This window comes from Baudoinia panamericana (genome assembly GCF_000338955.1).
Source record: "Baudoinia panamericana UAMH 10762 unplaced genomic scaffold BAUCOscaffold_5, whole genome shotgun sequence".
Classification (NCBI taxonomy): domain Eukaryota; kingdom Fungi; phylum Ascomycota; class Dothideomycetes; order Mycosphaerellales; family Teratosphaeriaceae; genus Baudoinia; species Baudoinia panamericana.
In genome coordinates, this window is record NW_006911261.1 from 1,264,902 (window position 1) to 1,278,919 (window position 14,018).

Sequence of the window (14,018 nt, forward strand, 5' to 3'; positions counted from 1 at the left end):
CTGGCCGGTGTTGGTTTCATCCTTCCACTCGCGCTACCCAAAGCTCGGTACCGAGGACATTCATCCGTGGAGTCCGCGAGTGAGCTAGGGTAGACATACGCACGCCACCCATGTACCCTCGTCGGACGATTCTGCTTCACAGATGCTATAATGTTGAGAACCGCGGCGAAAGACCAGATGACTGCCTTTACGGAAACGCTGACTCCCGTTGTCACCGACGCTTGGTTTGACCTTGACCTGCAATTGATAGGCGATGATATCTTACAATGCGACTCCCTTGTAGGGCTGCAAGATGTGGCTGGACCTGTGGGAGGACGAACGAGGACTGAAGGACAGTGGAGTGGTCAGCTACCGGAGACTGCGAATAACAACTCCAAACCGGCCCTTGAGGGTCGTCCAGCGACATTCGACGATCTACTTATAGAGGCTTGGAGCCATCCTCTGGTGTACGATCTCGGTGCACCGGGAGCAACGTCCTCCGCCAGCAACACAGCAGAGACGCCGTCTCCGCACACCACTCCAAGCATAGCCTCCTTACCCGAATCTCCATTCGACCAACCCCAGGAGTTCTACCCGTTCATCATATCGAGCAACAAGCGCACGCGGCGACAGGAGCAAAACCAGCGAGCGTCCGTTTTCCAGCACGTAACCGGACCTCAGCTCGTACAACAGCTAATGTTCACGCAGACAACGAGCCTACAGGGCACGGCAAAAGCGACTCGTCACAGACTTGGAAGCCGAAGTCAATAGTCTAAAGAACACCAACACAAAGCAAGAAGCCAGAATTCAGCAAATGGAGTGCGAGCTCAATCGTGTGCGACACGGTATTCTTATACACATGAACCAAAGGCATGGGTTTGATCTGTCGTTGCTGAAGGGCATCGATACTCCGAATACACCGTGAATGATGCCCTGAACTGTTGTACCAATGATCTGCTGTCAAGCGAAGGCGTTCAGGAGGGCATACCGTTGCTGTTATTGTTCGTATTGCACGTTATTTGCGGCTATTCGGCTCATTTCCTTTACATTCTCCATTTCAGCCGTATCTCGGCTCTAAGCATCGTCTGTTGATTCCCATCGTATGCCGTGTGACATAGCCAGTCAATATTTGTGCTTGACCATAGCAGTCTGTGTATACCGTGTTACTCCATCAACCAAATAATGACTCAGCATTCGAGGTCTTGACCCTCAACTTCAGCCATTACAACTTACATGACAAGACATATACACGCTCGCGCCCGCCTCAGTGAGCGCGATACCTTAGCACATCACCCGTCTTCTCCCATAGTGACCGCTGGAACGTCGCCAAGATGCCGAAAGCAGAGGTAGGTTCGACGAAACACTTGGCGAACAAGATGAAGGCCAAGGGCCTCCAGCGCCTTCGCTGGTATTGCCAGATCTGCGCAAAGCAGTGCCGTGATGAGAATGGCTTCAAACAGCATACAATGTCAGAAGGCCATGTGCGCGCCATGCTACTGGTTGGTGAAGACCCGAAGAAGTTCATCAATGACTACTCCAACCAGTTCAAGCGCGACTTCTTGCAATTACTGAAGACCAGTCACGGTGAGAAGAAGGTCAGCTTGAATGGCTTCTATCAAGAGTATATTCGTGACAAGGAGCATGTCCATATGAACGCTACCAAATGGCCGAGCTTGACGGAGTTTGCGAAGTACCTGGGGCGGGAGGGTATATGTAGGGTCGAAGAGGGTGATAGAGGGCTTGAAGTGCAATGGGTGGATGACTCACCGGAGGCTGTGCAGAGAAGAGAGGACATCAAGAGAAAGGAGAAGTTGGCAAAGGGAGACGAGAGCATGGAGTCAAGGTTGCTTGAGCAACAGATCAAGAAGGCGAAAGAAGCGGCGGCGAGGACAGGGAGAAGCGAAAACGAGAGGCCGGCAGAGCCATTAGAAGTTACTCAAGCGGAGCCTGTCAAGGTGTCACTAAGCTTAGGTGGTAAAGTCGCGCCTAGGACGGATAACCCAGCCAAACCGCGAGCACCGGATGCGCCAGTAGCGATTGACGTGTTCTCCGCTGTGGAAAACCCACCGGAACCTGCAGCAGCGGAACGTGGAACGGTGGCAGATGATGCACATAACGAAGACGAAGTGCCGGCCGAGGAAGAGCAACCACCACAAGCGGCGCCAAAGATGTCATTATCGCTATCCGGAAAAGCAAAGCAAAGCAATCCGCTTATGAAGAGGAATCCTCTCCTTGGGAAGAAGGATGCTATTGTTGCGCCTGCGGAGAAGAAGATGAGCAATGCTGAGCGGATAATGCGAGAAGAACTCGAGCGGAAGAGGTTAGCCGACGAACGGCGCTTTGGCGGTGGCGGCAAAAGGCAGAGACTTGGTTGAGTCGTTTCCTTCTCCAGCATGCCGCTACCTTGTGCCTTGCGACTGCTGATATGATCTATTAGCGAGGTGTTATGGGCTTTGCGACCGATGCATGACTGTACGTGTTCTATATCATTGTACCCGCCATAGCCGGCGAAGGGCAGCGACCTGCGACCCGCTCACAAGCTAGTCTCTAGCATAATGATGGCCTCGGCTACAGACTGGTAACAGTCTTCATTTAGCAGGCTCCAACTGGTCGCCATCCAAACACTTGCTTTAGTAGACGTATCTGAAGGACAGATCACTTTTGTCTGTAGCCCCGGTCCACTTGTCCTTCTCCGATAATTCCGTTTCGGATCGATCAACGGGGTGCTTCTTTTCTCGCATGCCATTCACAAGGTAATAGTACACGAAAAGGCAACAAGCTAACAAGGCGCCCCCAGCTAAGGTCGCAAGGACGGTGATCTTTGCTGGTCGATAGTGAGGAGCGTCCTTTGCGCGGAAAGTCTGCGGTCTGAGGACAAGATGTGAGCTTGCGCCTGAAAGGTCAAGAGCATGAAGACTTACCCGATCATGTTCGCAACAGCGAAGCAACCAGAAAGGAAGGACAGGGTGACTGGCCGCTTCGTCGCGCCAGCAACATTTGCCGCAGCCCACGCGTATATTAGTGGAAGGGTGGCAGTATCAGTATTAACGAGATAAATGCTGAGGTCGGGTCAGTCACCAATCAGACAGTGCCGAGAGAGTGCCTTTGCCTACCCAGAAAGTATACCAGCTTTGCTATGCACAAAGGACATCACAGCAGCTCCGATAATTGCCGGACAGGTTAAAAGGACAATCCATAGCCAACGATGGGAGCTGTACTGAACGGCGAAGCCACCGAGCAGCGCGGCAAGAATCGAGACTGCACCACTTGGAACGTTCAGTAGGGCGGATAGCTGCGTCGAAAAATGCTCGTTTCTGAGCAATGTCGCACTGTAGGTGGAGATCACGCCGCTAGTTTCGCAAAGCTATGGTAGCATCAGCGCATGTCGCTGCGAAGCATCGTCATATGTGAGTTTACGCAGATTGTGATGAGAGCGAGGAGCCAGAGCTGCGGGTCTAGCAGCAGCTCTCCGATCTGATGGAGACTGAACTTGCGATTCACGACGCCCGTCTTGTTGACCGCGACATGCTGCAATACTGCAGCCTTCTCTTCCGTGGACAGGAATCGAGCTGTCATAGGACTGTCTAGCCCAAGATCAGTACGATTCGCCAGCAACACGTAGGCCACAGGCTCAGACCTTAGCCGTAACGTCACGTACCAGGGATGAAAGCAGCTACCGTGACGCCAGTTACCACGCTGATACAACCGATCATGACGAACATGATGCGCCAACCATCGATGGCAGCTGTATTGGCAACACTAGGTCAGAGACCCGTTTCGGCCTCGTCATCGGCCCGTTGTTGCACTCACCGTGGTGTACATGCTGGAAAGCGTAAGACAAGAGCCCACCAATAATCTGTCCGCATCCCAGGCCAAGGTACCACACTGCATTCCGTGACGTCTGCTCGGGCTTCGTGTACCATTGACTGATGATTATTACGAGGGATGGGGCGACAGCTGCCTCAAAAATACCTAGGAATACCCGAGAAGTCACAACTCCGCTGTAGCTGTGCGCGGACGCCATGCAGGCTACAGCAACGCCCCATCCGGCCACATTGAAGCCCAGCCATTTTCCAGCAGGGAACTTGTTGAGAATGAAACCTGCGTCGGAATCAGTGGAGAATGACCATGTTCGACACGAACAAGGGCCTACCATTAGGTGCTTGCGCAATCAGCTGAGCAAGGAACATATAGGTGGTGCCATTCGAGAAGTCGTTGCCAGTCAAATGCGTGTCAGCCGCCAAACCCATGACAGCGGCATACTGTGAGCATCATCAGCCGCGTAAAATTGGTCAAACTACAACCATTCGCCTGACATTGTATATGACTTTGTCGAGGAAGCTGGAGGCCGAATGCCATTATTAGCCCAGAGTGAGACGCAAGGGTATAATAGATGCAAGCGTACGTGAGAGTGTACACGCAGAGCATTAAAGGTACAAGATGCCAATCAATTCTTCCCTTCAGCTGTTCCCATTTGATGCTTTTCGATGCGCTTGTGGCAGCAACACCAGCCTTCGACAAGAACTCGTAAGCTTCGTCCATTGGTCTGTCAGTGCTGGGTGCTCAGGTAGATACTGCTCTATAGGTCGGGGTCACTCAAGGAAAGCCTACAGGACGAGATAGAATACTATCGGTGCTGTTATATAGCTGAAGGAGTGACACGGCTGGCTTGACCCGCCCTTGGCTGCTGTCTGCCCAGTCTTGGCCCCATCTCACACCATGCAGAGTATGCACACGAGAAGATGTGAGAGTGCCGATCGGTGGATTGTCGGTGCAAGGTGATTTGCAATAACCTGCATGCTTCGCTAGGTGGCCGTGGGGGCTGAGAAGTTGCGGACCACGTGTTCGGCCCATCGCAGCTGAGCACCTATTCCTAGGCACCCCCGACGGCGATAACATGCTATAGCTTCATACACCGGTGTGCAGTAGATGGGCCTGTTGCGACTGAAGGGCAGGCAAGCATCGCTATCTCGAGAAGCGCCTTGTGAAGCCGCACGCTCTTCGGCGCTGCCCGATGTTGCTGCCTGGCGGAGTTCGGAGTCCAGCAAGACAGGATGGATACATCTACACCTTCTCATGCTCTCCTCCTCTATGCAGTTTCTTTATTTTCAGCTTGTAGCATCGACAGTCGAACATTGATTACAACTGTGCAATTTAGTTAACACCACTACGATGGATTCACCCTCCCCAACAGAAGTTCATCAAAGCGCATCCGCAGAACCCATGGAATGCCTAGACATTGCCGCCGAGCGTGACCCTCGAACAAAGCTGCGACTGTGGGCGATCCTCATTGGGTTGTATCTCGCACTGTTCCTTGCCGCCCTTGACGCTACGATTATGGCCACCGCAATCCCAACCATCTCCGCTCATTTTAACTCGGGAAGCGCTTACGTCTGGATCGCTGCAGCATACATTCTTGCTGGCGCGGCAGCTGGCCCTATCTGGGCCAAGTGTTCCGACATTTGGGGTCGTAAACCTGTTGTGCTGACAGCTGTTGTGGTATTTGCTGCAGCCAGTATCTTCGCGGCATTGAGCGTCAATATCAGCATGCTGATTGCTGGTCGAGCATTACAAGGAACTGCAGCAGGCGGGTTGATGCAACTGGTTTTGATCACCATCTCCGATATGTTCAGTATGAGAAGTCGGGTACTCTACCTTGGCCTTACGGAAGTCATTTGGGCTATCGCCGGAGGAGCAGGTACGTGGCGGAAGCGCGTACACCTTACCTGCCGCTTGAAGCTCTGCTGACGATAGCATCGTGCTCGCAGGGCCTTTGGTGAGTGGCATACGATTGCTTAATTAGGGATCGATACTAATGCTACAAAATCTGCAGGTTGGCGGCGCATTCACGGAACTTGTGTCCTGGCGGTGGTGCGTAATTTGAAGGCCTTAATACCTTTTCACTCTGTCTAACATAATGCTAACGGTCCTAACCTTCGCTTGCTAGGTGCTTCTACGTCAACTTGCCGTTTGCGGCCGTGTCCTTCTTGCTTCTTCTGCTGTTCTTAGATGTTCATAATCCACGGACGAAGTTTTCCGACGGCATTGGTGCCATTGACTGGTTCGGACTGGTATCGATGCTTGCCGTTACGCTCATGCTGCTCCTAGGCCTGGACTTCGGCGGTGTCTTTTTCCCATGGAGTAGCCCGAAGGTCATCTGCCTGATCGTGTTCGGTACGGCAATGGTTGGGTGTTTCCTTTTCAGCGAGAAGCGGCTCGCTAAGTTCCCACTAATGCCTCTAAGCGTGTTCAACAACCGGTCTAATGCTGGAGCCTTCATAGTTGGTTTGTCCCAGGGGATGTGCTTCATTGCGGCAGAGTACTATATGCCGCTATATTTCCAGTCGGTAAAAGCGGCGTCTCCACTCAGAAGTGGCCTGTTGATACTGCCCATCACCGTCTCTGAGGCAGCGTTTGGCATTTTCAGCGGGATTTTCATGCATAGGACTGGCCGTTATCGTGAGCTAATTTGGGTGGGCCTTCTTATTATGACCGTTGGCACAGGCTTATACATCAACTTTGGCGTCAACACGTCCATAGCAATGCTCGTGGGCTTCATGTTAGTCGAGGGCAGTGGCTGCGGACTGTTGTTCGAAGCGCCCATCATCTCTATCCAGAACACGGTCTCTCAAGGGGACACATCCATGGCAACGGCCACTTTTGGCTTTCTCCGGAACATTGCAACTTCGACATCCATCGTTGTTGGCGGAGTCGTCTTCCAGAATGGCATGGTCAAGCAAGCCAGCGCTCTTCGCTCGGCAGGCTTGGACGCAACTCTAGTACAGAAGCTGACCGGAGGCCAAGCTGCTGCGAACACTGAGCTTGTGCGTACTCTGGCGGATGCCGCTCAGCGTTTCGCAGTCCAGAAGGCGTTCGCAACCAGTCTTCAATCCATGTGGATAATGTACACTTGCATTGCGGCCGTTGGGCTGGTTGCCGGGCTGCTTATCCGACAGCAAGATCTGAGCCAGGAGCACACCGAAACACGCACCGGTATCGAACAGATGAGCGAGCGCAAGGCGACCAATACGGAGGGTCAATGATGGCCAACTGTGCCGAAGCAAACCCCCAGCGTAATCGAAGCAGCCCTCGAGGGGCTGATCGTGATCGGCCTTATCCAACAAAGACCTGAGAGGCGAGATCGGAGGTCCGCCTACCTACGTCGCGTCCCGCCAAAACCGGTGGACTCATTCCTACTGCTGCTCGGCGGCGGAAAGCTGCCCCCAAAGTTAGAGGGTCCGCCGCCATAGTACGAACCGCTCCCGCCTCGGGGCGTCGAATCAAACCAGCTTGGAGACGGGGGTGGACGCCTGGACGGACCGGGTTCTGCGTCTGATGGGTAGCTGTTGAGCACCCTATCAGCCGCCGAACGCTGGGCGTTCCGACTGTTCATCCATGAGTTTGCTGCATAGCTTCCTGCAGCACCTATACGCACACCGTGGTCAGCATTTCAGGGTTCTCCAGAAACGCCATCTAAAAGCAGGCTTACCGGCTGCAGCACCAGTCCAGAAACCAGGCCGCCAAGCGTTGTTTGTTCCTTGCGTCGATGACTGGAAATTGGTCGTTGGCGCACGATTAGCACGATACGAAGACGCTGACTTCGGCGCCCTCGGCATGTACGGCGGCGGTGGATCATCATTGTCATCACTCGGACCGCCACCGCCACCGCATCCACCACCTCCGCCACCACCGAGCCAGCCCAGAGGACCATTGCCACCGGGTCGTCGGTGAAGATTCGGCTCAATAAAGATGCGATAGACGAATATGCCGACCACCACTGCGTGACTGTTAGCGTATATTATCGATCCTAGACCCGTAGCGCAGACTTACATAGAAACACACCCCAGAATAGCACATTGAAGAACATATTAGCATACGTGGCGCCCTTCCGGCCAAAGAATTCGTAGTCTTCGTCGTTCTTAGGACGCCTCGATGACGATCTTCCCTTCCCATACTTTTCCTCTCCCAAGTCTGTGAGGACAAGCCTATACTCCACCCCACAGCTTCCCTTCAACACGTACGGGTCGTCTGGCGAATTGTAACCCTCGCAAATCACGTCCGTGCTGCCGAGCTTGAACTCGGGAGGTAATGATGCCTTGCAAGTCCATTGGATGTCCTCGTTGTCGAAGCCGGAGCCGGAATTCTCGCATCGCATGACGTCCACATTGTAGAGGCTGCAGGCACCCCCGCCGACGCACGTTAGTTGCGGTATAGCTTCGACGCGGCGATGGGAGGTCCACTCGTCAGTTCGGAGGGTAAGACTCTTGACTTTCGAAAGCAAGACCCTGTCATTACTGGCAGCAGAGGTAGGCATGAGTAGTGAAGAGAGAAGTGCCAGTGACAGGCTGACGAGATGCATTTTGGCTGGCTCGATTGCCGAGTTTGAGTCTCTCGTTAGTATGTTTGAGTCTCTCGTCTACTGCTGACGAGAGAAGCTAATGGACTACATAGAAGTGCGCTGATTAAGGCCACCTGGTCTTGTCGAACGTTCTGTTTGCGCGTCGACGTGGCGAACTGAGGTTTGCGATGCGCGGAGCTGCCTAAGGCAAACGTCACGTGTGCGCCGGTGGCTTTGGCATTGGCCACATATCCTGCACCACAATGCTACCTTCGGCGGAATGACGATAGCGAGCTCGGCCATCGCAGATGCCAACGTTCGTCTTTTGACTCAGCTCCCACAGCGCGCTCACGAAAGCTGCTCCTCTTTCTTATGCTTCGGTCGCTCAACCACCTCACCCTCCTTCGGCAGCTTCGGCGTGCCACCACCCTTGGGCATATCAGCTTTGCCTTTCGCCTTAAGCGAGGTGCTGTCCTTCGGTAGCTCCTTTGTAAAAGGTAAGAACTCTGGCTGGCCTGGTATGTACTTTCGGAGCACTTCCGGCACAACAATACCGTCTTCTGTCTGGTAATTCTCGAGCACACAACACAGAGCTCGCTCCGTAGCGCAGAGTGTTGAGTTCAATGCATGGACGTATGACTTTTGGAACGAGGCGTCAGTTTGTTTCTTCTGGCCGAATCTGCGGAACTATCAGTAAGGGATCGAACGAACGCGCAGACCGCCAAACGCACCGTATCTCAAGCTCGCGCGTCTGGTAATCCGTGCAATTCGAACACGACACCAATTCCTTGTACTCGCCCTGGAACGGAAACCACGCCTCCAGATCATACTTTTTCGACGCCGCATTGTTTAGTGCACCCGAAACTATTGCTACAACCCGATACGGAATGTTCAATGTCTTGTAGAACGCCTCGCTAGTCGCAATCATCTCATCAAAGTGATTCCAGCTATCTTCTGGCTTGCAGAATACAAACTGCTCTATCTTCTCAAACTGATGGACTCGAAAGATACCCCACGCATCTTTGCCATGCGAGCCAGCCTCTTTCCGGAAGCAGGTCGAGAAGCCGGCGTACTTGATGGGCAGGTCTGTTGCATTAAGCCACTCGCCCTCGTGTAGTGCCGAGATGGGCTGCTCTGATGTCGCAATGAGGTACTTGTCGCTTGCCGGATCGTTCTCTTTCTCCGTCACCTTGTACAACTCCTCGTCGAATTGCTCGAGTTGCGCCGTCTTCGCCATAGCTTCCCGCAGCATGAAGAAAGGCGGTTGATTGGGTTTATATTTCCGCTCGAAGAGGAAGTCCATGCCGTAGCTTTGTAATGCGCGATTGAGGAAGAAGCCGTACTCGGTCAAGCAGTAGCCCCTGTGGCCTACAATCTTGACTCCTCGCTCCGGGTCGTAACCGTCTAACCGCGTCAAGACTTCGTGGTGTGATAGACAGTCCTTCTTCTCCACAGCCACACCTTCCGGCTCCCATTTTCTGATTACTGCATTGTGGTCCTCGTTATCGTTGACGGGTACTGACTCGTGCACATAATTGCCTATTGTCTTCACCTTTCTGAGCAGCGCAGTGTGTTTCTGTTGCGCCGACTCCTCTAGCTGCTTCTTCTCTTCCGCCAACCTGTCCTTCTCCTCCATAAGCTTCTTGAACTCCTCCGGATCGCCCTTGTTCTTCTTGTTTAAACCAATGTCTTTCTGCACCTTGTTGATCTTGGCACCCATTTCCGTTGCCGCAGCATACTGGGTTTTTCGGTGATCCTCGAACATTTCTATCACCTCGTCCACGACCTGTTCGGGGGCATATCGCCGGCGTTGCGACTCCTTGATTTTTGCTGGGTCACCACCGCGTTCCTTAATGAAGTCGTTGACGTCCAGCATGATGGCGGTGTTGCTGCGACTTGACGGTATGCACTAATTTCCAGGACCAATGCTTCTAATTAGATTTTGAGTGGGACTACGGAAGAGAGGCGTAGCGAACGTGTGATCGAACCTATACAGATGTGTTGTTTTGACTCACATCGAATTGCCCGCCAATGGATTCGGCGGGGTGCTTTTCAGGACCTCCGCCTAAGGCAGCAACCGCACGTGGAACTGAGTTCTGACCCGTATTCGCACGTGAAAGCTGGCATGAACTGCCCTTTGCTTTCTGATCGACCACGATCGGTCTGCGTACCGCGTAGAAACACCGCTCCTCCCACCCCAAGCACTACCGAATCGGTCATCTACATATCGGCTGGACGCTTGGGCGTGGATGGTGACTGGAGAGACCTTTGCTGCAGGTGCGGGACGCTGCCACTGAAAACCTGCACGCGACACCAGCCGTAGCTTCCGTGAAGCTAGGCCATATTACCCTTGGCTTCGTTCTGTAGACTGCCACGATTTCGACACACACCGCTGCGTCTCAACTGTCCGTAGGCTCTGGTTAGCCCTGGGACCGTAGCAAACGAAGTGGAGTCGCGCCGCAACAGGCAGGAGCGGTCAATTGCCATATCGAACGGTCTGTACCTGCCAAGCCCAAGTCCGCCAGCACGTACTAGGGCCGCGGACTCGGACTCATCGCGCCAACACATCGTTCCCCAAGGGTCTCTTGGACTACATAAGATCTGGTGCTTTGGCATCGCGCAATGGCATCGCTTTGATCAACCGGCCACACTTTCGCAATGATCTTACGGTTCTTCACCAGCGCTCTCTTCCTCTTCTCCATCGTCTTCACCATACCGCTGGCATTCGATGTTGGTGGGCGGACCTGTGGACTGGCGTTCAGTCTGAGCCTCGCCATCTACTACTTCCTTCTGAGCTGTCTCCGACTGGCGACACCGGAACAATCAACATGGCGCAGAAGAGCGGTGCAGCTGTTCGGCATGCTGCAAGCTTTGGTGATACCCACGTTGCTCATATGGAGTTTGAACAAATTCAGCGTGGATAGTGGGGACGACGCAAACTGGGTTACGAGGGCGTTCTATAACGCAACGAAACCGCTGCATGCAAGTCCGAGCTTTAACGAGTGGTTCTTTGGCAGGGAAGGCATGTTGGAGAGCTTTTTTGTTGGGGGCTGGGACAAGCTGCTCCGCTACTCAACGCCGGTATTCCAACTGGCGGAAGGCTTCTGTAGCCTGCTCGTCATCCAAGCTGCTGGCCAGGTGACGCGGTATCTGGTAAACTCGAGCGATGGCGGCGATGGCTGGATGATTGGACTACTCGTCCTCAGCGGAAGCATCATCTCCGGTTCAGTTTACTTCCTCTGGCGGATCAGCACCTTCCCAGGCATTGACAGCCAAGACGCCATCCTCATCGGCATCGCTATTACCTGTGCCTTCTTTCTGTGTGCCTGGGGTATCGGTAGCGGGCGCGGAAACGTCGTCGAAAGCAGCCTGCTGTTCGCCTACATTACTTTGTGCATCTACCAAATTTTCACCGACTACCAACCAAGTCATCCAATCGAAGCGGCGGCGGCGCAAGCAGCTGCACCAGACTTTCCGCCACTGCCGCCAATACTCATGGCAAGCTACACGACCTTATTGCAAGCACTTTCAAGCTTGCCGAGTACGCTACACAATGCTTTCGGCTTCGTGGTGGCAGCTGTTCGTACGGTAACGCCGTCAGTGATCATCAGCCTTCTTTATCGACTTATGGTCTTCTACGCTGCCGCGAGGATCATTCCTGCCGTTCGAGAGTCAGGCGCTCGCGCACTCTCCGAGGACCCGTCATTGGAGGAGCACGAAGGCGTGTCAACCTTCATGGGCTTGGTTTCCTACTTCAACCCGAGCATACTCATTGCCGTCTACACGAGTCTGCTTATGCAGCACTTCGCATCGGCGAGCGCTGACCACCCGGGTGAATGGTGGACAAGCCAGGGTGGACACGGTGGCGGTAACATTTCGAGATGGGCGAACTTGGCCGGCACGATGGCATTGTATAGTGTGGAGCTATACCTTGGCAAAGGGCAAGAGGATGGTTTTGCGCAGCATTGGAAGCTTGACTGAAAGGGTCTACCTGCTTCTTCGCCGTGGCTTCAATATGGTGGCCACAAAAAGGAGTGAAAAGGAGGGTCAATAACATTATGGTCACGTGAGTGGTGTCAGAGTCGCGTACCTCACATACCCCACCGTCAGCCCTACGTCACTTAGCCATCTGCAGAGATCTGCCCGCGGTCGATCAGTACTTAGCAGCACGTTCACCAGCAATTTCGACTTCGGACAACTCAACAAATCCACCAAGTTTCACGCAAGCAACATTACGAACAACTTCATTTGCGTGGACCAAGCAATACATACAGCATATTTCAAGATGGCGGAAACGCATGAATTCCACGCTCACAAGCTCTTCTCACTCGAAGGTTATGTGTGTGTCGTGACCGGTCAGTGAGATCTTTGGCGTCTGTCACCACACTGGAGCAAAGTCTTTATGCTGACAGTATGCAGGCGGTGGTACAGGCATTGGTCTTATGGCCAGCCAGGCACTCGCGGCCAATGGAGCCAAGGTTTACATTACCGGTCGACGGATGGAAGCTCTCGAAAACGCAGCAAAGTCCCATCATCCGGCTGAAGGTTCCGATGTCAAGGGTGGCCAGATCATTCCTGCAGGCCCTTGCGATGTGACGAAGAAGGATGACCTGGAAAAGCTCGTCAAGGAAATACAGAGCAAGGAAAAGTTCATCCACCTCTTGATGTGCAACGCTGGTGTAGGCGGACCGAAGACAGTACCGGATGAAGAGGACGCAGGTGACCTCAAGAAGAAGCTATGGGAGAACGAGAGTGTGGAAGAATGGAACGACACCTACAAGGTGGACGTCACGAGTGTGTACTTCACAACCGTCGCCTTCCTGCCTCTGCTCCAGGCTGCAATCGAGCCGAACGGACCATTACCGCGGTTCGCACCCAGCGTCATCACCACGTCATCCATGTCCGGCATGATGAGGCACGCGCAGGGCCATTTCGCTTACAACGCTGCCAAAGGTGCCACCGTACACTTGACGAAACTGATGTCTGCGGAGTTCCAGAGAGCGGGGATCAGAGTGAACAGCATTGCGCCGGGCTACTTCCCAAGCGAGATGACGGCAAAGAGTTCGGACGACAAGCAGAAGTCTGAGCTGCCGGCGGAGAAGGTGCAAGAGAAGGGACATGTGCCGTTGATGCGAGGTGGTAAGGAGGAGGAGATGGGTATGACTGTGCTTTATCTGGCTAAGTGCGAGTACGTCAATGGCGAAATCATTGCGGTGGATGGTGGCGTACTCAACGTCGTGGGCGGTCGGTAAAGTGTTCGCATGCGGTCATGGTATGCTGGAGATGGAGGGCTACTGAAGCTTAGCAAGGCGCTGAGGCGTGCAGACAGTACGAGGTAGATGATCGAAGAGTCATGTCTCCCTTATCACTGTCATGAATCATCGTTCATGCTGTGCCTTGATGAAGTTTGCAGCTTCACATCCCCGCATTTCCGCTGAAGCTAAGCGCGCCCTGTAACGCGGGTACATACAGCATTGTACACATGCGTGTTCCACGTTTACAACTCTGCAACGGCCAGCGTGATCTTTGAGACATATGACGTCTCATCGATGGCGAGGAGTGCTACATAAGCTATACGTGATCGGTTCCGAGCGCCACTACCAGGAGACGGAATCGTAGAACGCAAGGCACGGCGAGCTCGCGTGCTCCCTCGTCCCTGCCCTCGTTCTCGAGTCGCAGTGCTTAGAGCAGAAACTCTGGG

At 53.6% G+C, this 14,018-nt stretch overlaps 8 protein-coding genes across 8 annotated transcripts; 5 read left to right on the forward strand and 3 right to left on the reverse strand.

Annotated features, from left to right (window-relative positions):
- Nucleotides 1-150: 150 nt before the first annotated feature.
- On the forward strand, nucleotides 151-904 carry BAUCODRAFT_147588 (uncharacterized protein; the record flags this gene model as incomplete). The annotated part of the gene is made up of 2 exons (XM_007677669.1): nucleotides 151-629; nucleotides 688-904. 2 exons carry the CDS (start codon nucleotides 151-153, stop codon nucleotides 902-904), a joined length of 696 nt encoding a protein of 231 aa, XP_007675859.1.
- A 237-nt stretch (nucleotides 905-1,141) lies between these two features.
- Nucleotides 1,142-2,668, forward strand: BAUCODRAFT_33235 (uncharacterized protein). Its single transcript, XM_007677089.1, has one exon. It carries the CDS (start codon nucleotides 1,311-1,313, stop codon nucleotides 2,352-2,354), a length of 1,044 nt encoding a protein of 347 aa, XP_007675279.1. The 5' UTR covers nucleotides 1,142-1,310; the 3' UTR covers nucleotides 2,355-2,668.
- BAUCODRAFT_69027 (uncharacterized protein) lies at nucleotides 2,610-4,521 on the reverse strand (the record flags this gene model as incomplete). Its single annotated transcript, XM_007677292.1, has 9 exons — nucleotides 2,610-2,847; nucleotides 2,901-3,038; nucleotides 3,093-3,343; nucleotides 3,397-3,563; nucleotides 3,638-3,724; nucleotides 3,790-4,080; nucleotides 4,133-4,241; nucleotides 4,278-4,320; nucleotides 4,385-4,521. 9 exons carry the CDS (start codon nucleotides 4,519-4,521, stop codon nucleotides 2,610-2,612), a joined length of 1,461 nt encoding a protein of 486 aa, XP_007675482.1.
- Nucleotides 4,522-5,075: 554 nt separating this feature from the next.
- BAUCODRAFT_130645 (uncharacterized protein) lies at nucleotides 5,076-7,022 on the forward strand (the record flags this gene model as incomplete). Its single annotated transcript, XM_007677670.1, has 4 exons — nucleotides 5,076-5,677; nucleotides 5,748-5,755; nucleotides 5,813-5,850; nucleotides 5,927-7,022. Exons 1-4 carry the CDS (start codon nucleotides 5,152-5,154, stop codon nucleotides 7,020-7,022), a joined length of 1,668 nt encoding a protein of 555 aa, XP_007675860.1. The 5' UTR covers nucleotides 5,076-5,151.
- Nucleotides 7,023-7,132: 110 nt separating this feature from the next.
- Nucleotides 7,133-8,338, reverse strand: BAUCODRAFT_121963 (uncharacterized protein; the record flags this gene model as incomplete). Its single annotated transcript, XM_007677671.1, has 4 exons — nucleotides 7,133-7,404; nucleotides 7,469-7,756; nucleotides 7,810-8,273; nucleotides 8,322-8,338. 4 exons carry the CDS (start codon nucleotides 8,336-8,338, stop codon nucleotides 7,133-7,135), a joined length of 1,041 nt encoding a protein of 346 aa, XP_007675861.1.
- Nucleotides 8,339-8,665: 327 nt separating this feature from the next.
- BAUCODRAFT_23800 (uncharacterized protein) lies at nucleotides 8,666-10,193 on the reverse strand (the record flags this gene model as incomplete). The annotated part of the gene is made up of 2 exons (XM_007676952.1): nucleotides 8,666-8,996; nucleotides 9,049-10,193. 2 exons carry the CDS (start codon nucleotides 10,191-10,193, stop codon nucleotides 8,666-8,668), a joined length of 1,476 nt encoding a protein of 491 aa, XP_007675142.1.
- A 391-nt stretch (nucleotides 10,194-10,584) lies between these two features.
- Nucleotides 10,585-12,528, forward strand: BAUCODRAFT_454710 (uncharacterized protein). Its single transcript, XM_007677672.1, has one exon. The coding sequence runs from the start codon at nucleotides 10,976-10,978 to the stop codon at nucleotides 12,296-12,298; it is 1,323 nt and encodes a 440-aa protein (XP_007675862.1). The 5' UTR covers nucleotides 10,585-10,975; the 3' UTR covers nucleotides 12,299-12,528.
- Nucleotides 12,529-12,602: 74 nt separating this feature from the next.
- BAUCODRAFT_68069 (uncharacterized protein) lies at nucleotides 12,603-13,569 on the forward strand (the record flags this gene model as incomplete). The annotated part of the gene is made up of 2 exons (XM_007677210.1): nucleotides 12,603-12,672; nucleotides 12,737-13,569. 2 exons carry the CDS (start codon nucleotides 12,603-12,605, stop codon nucleotides 13,567-13,569), a joined length of 903 nt encoding a protein of 300 aa, XP_007675400.1.
- Nucleotides 13,570-14,018: the final 449 nt, after the last annotated feature.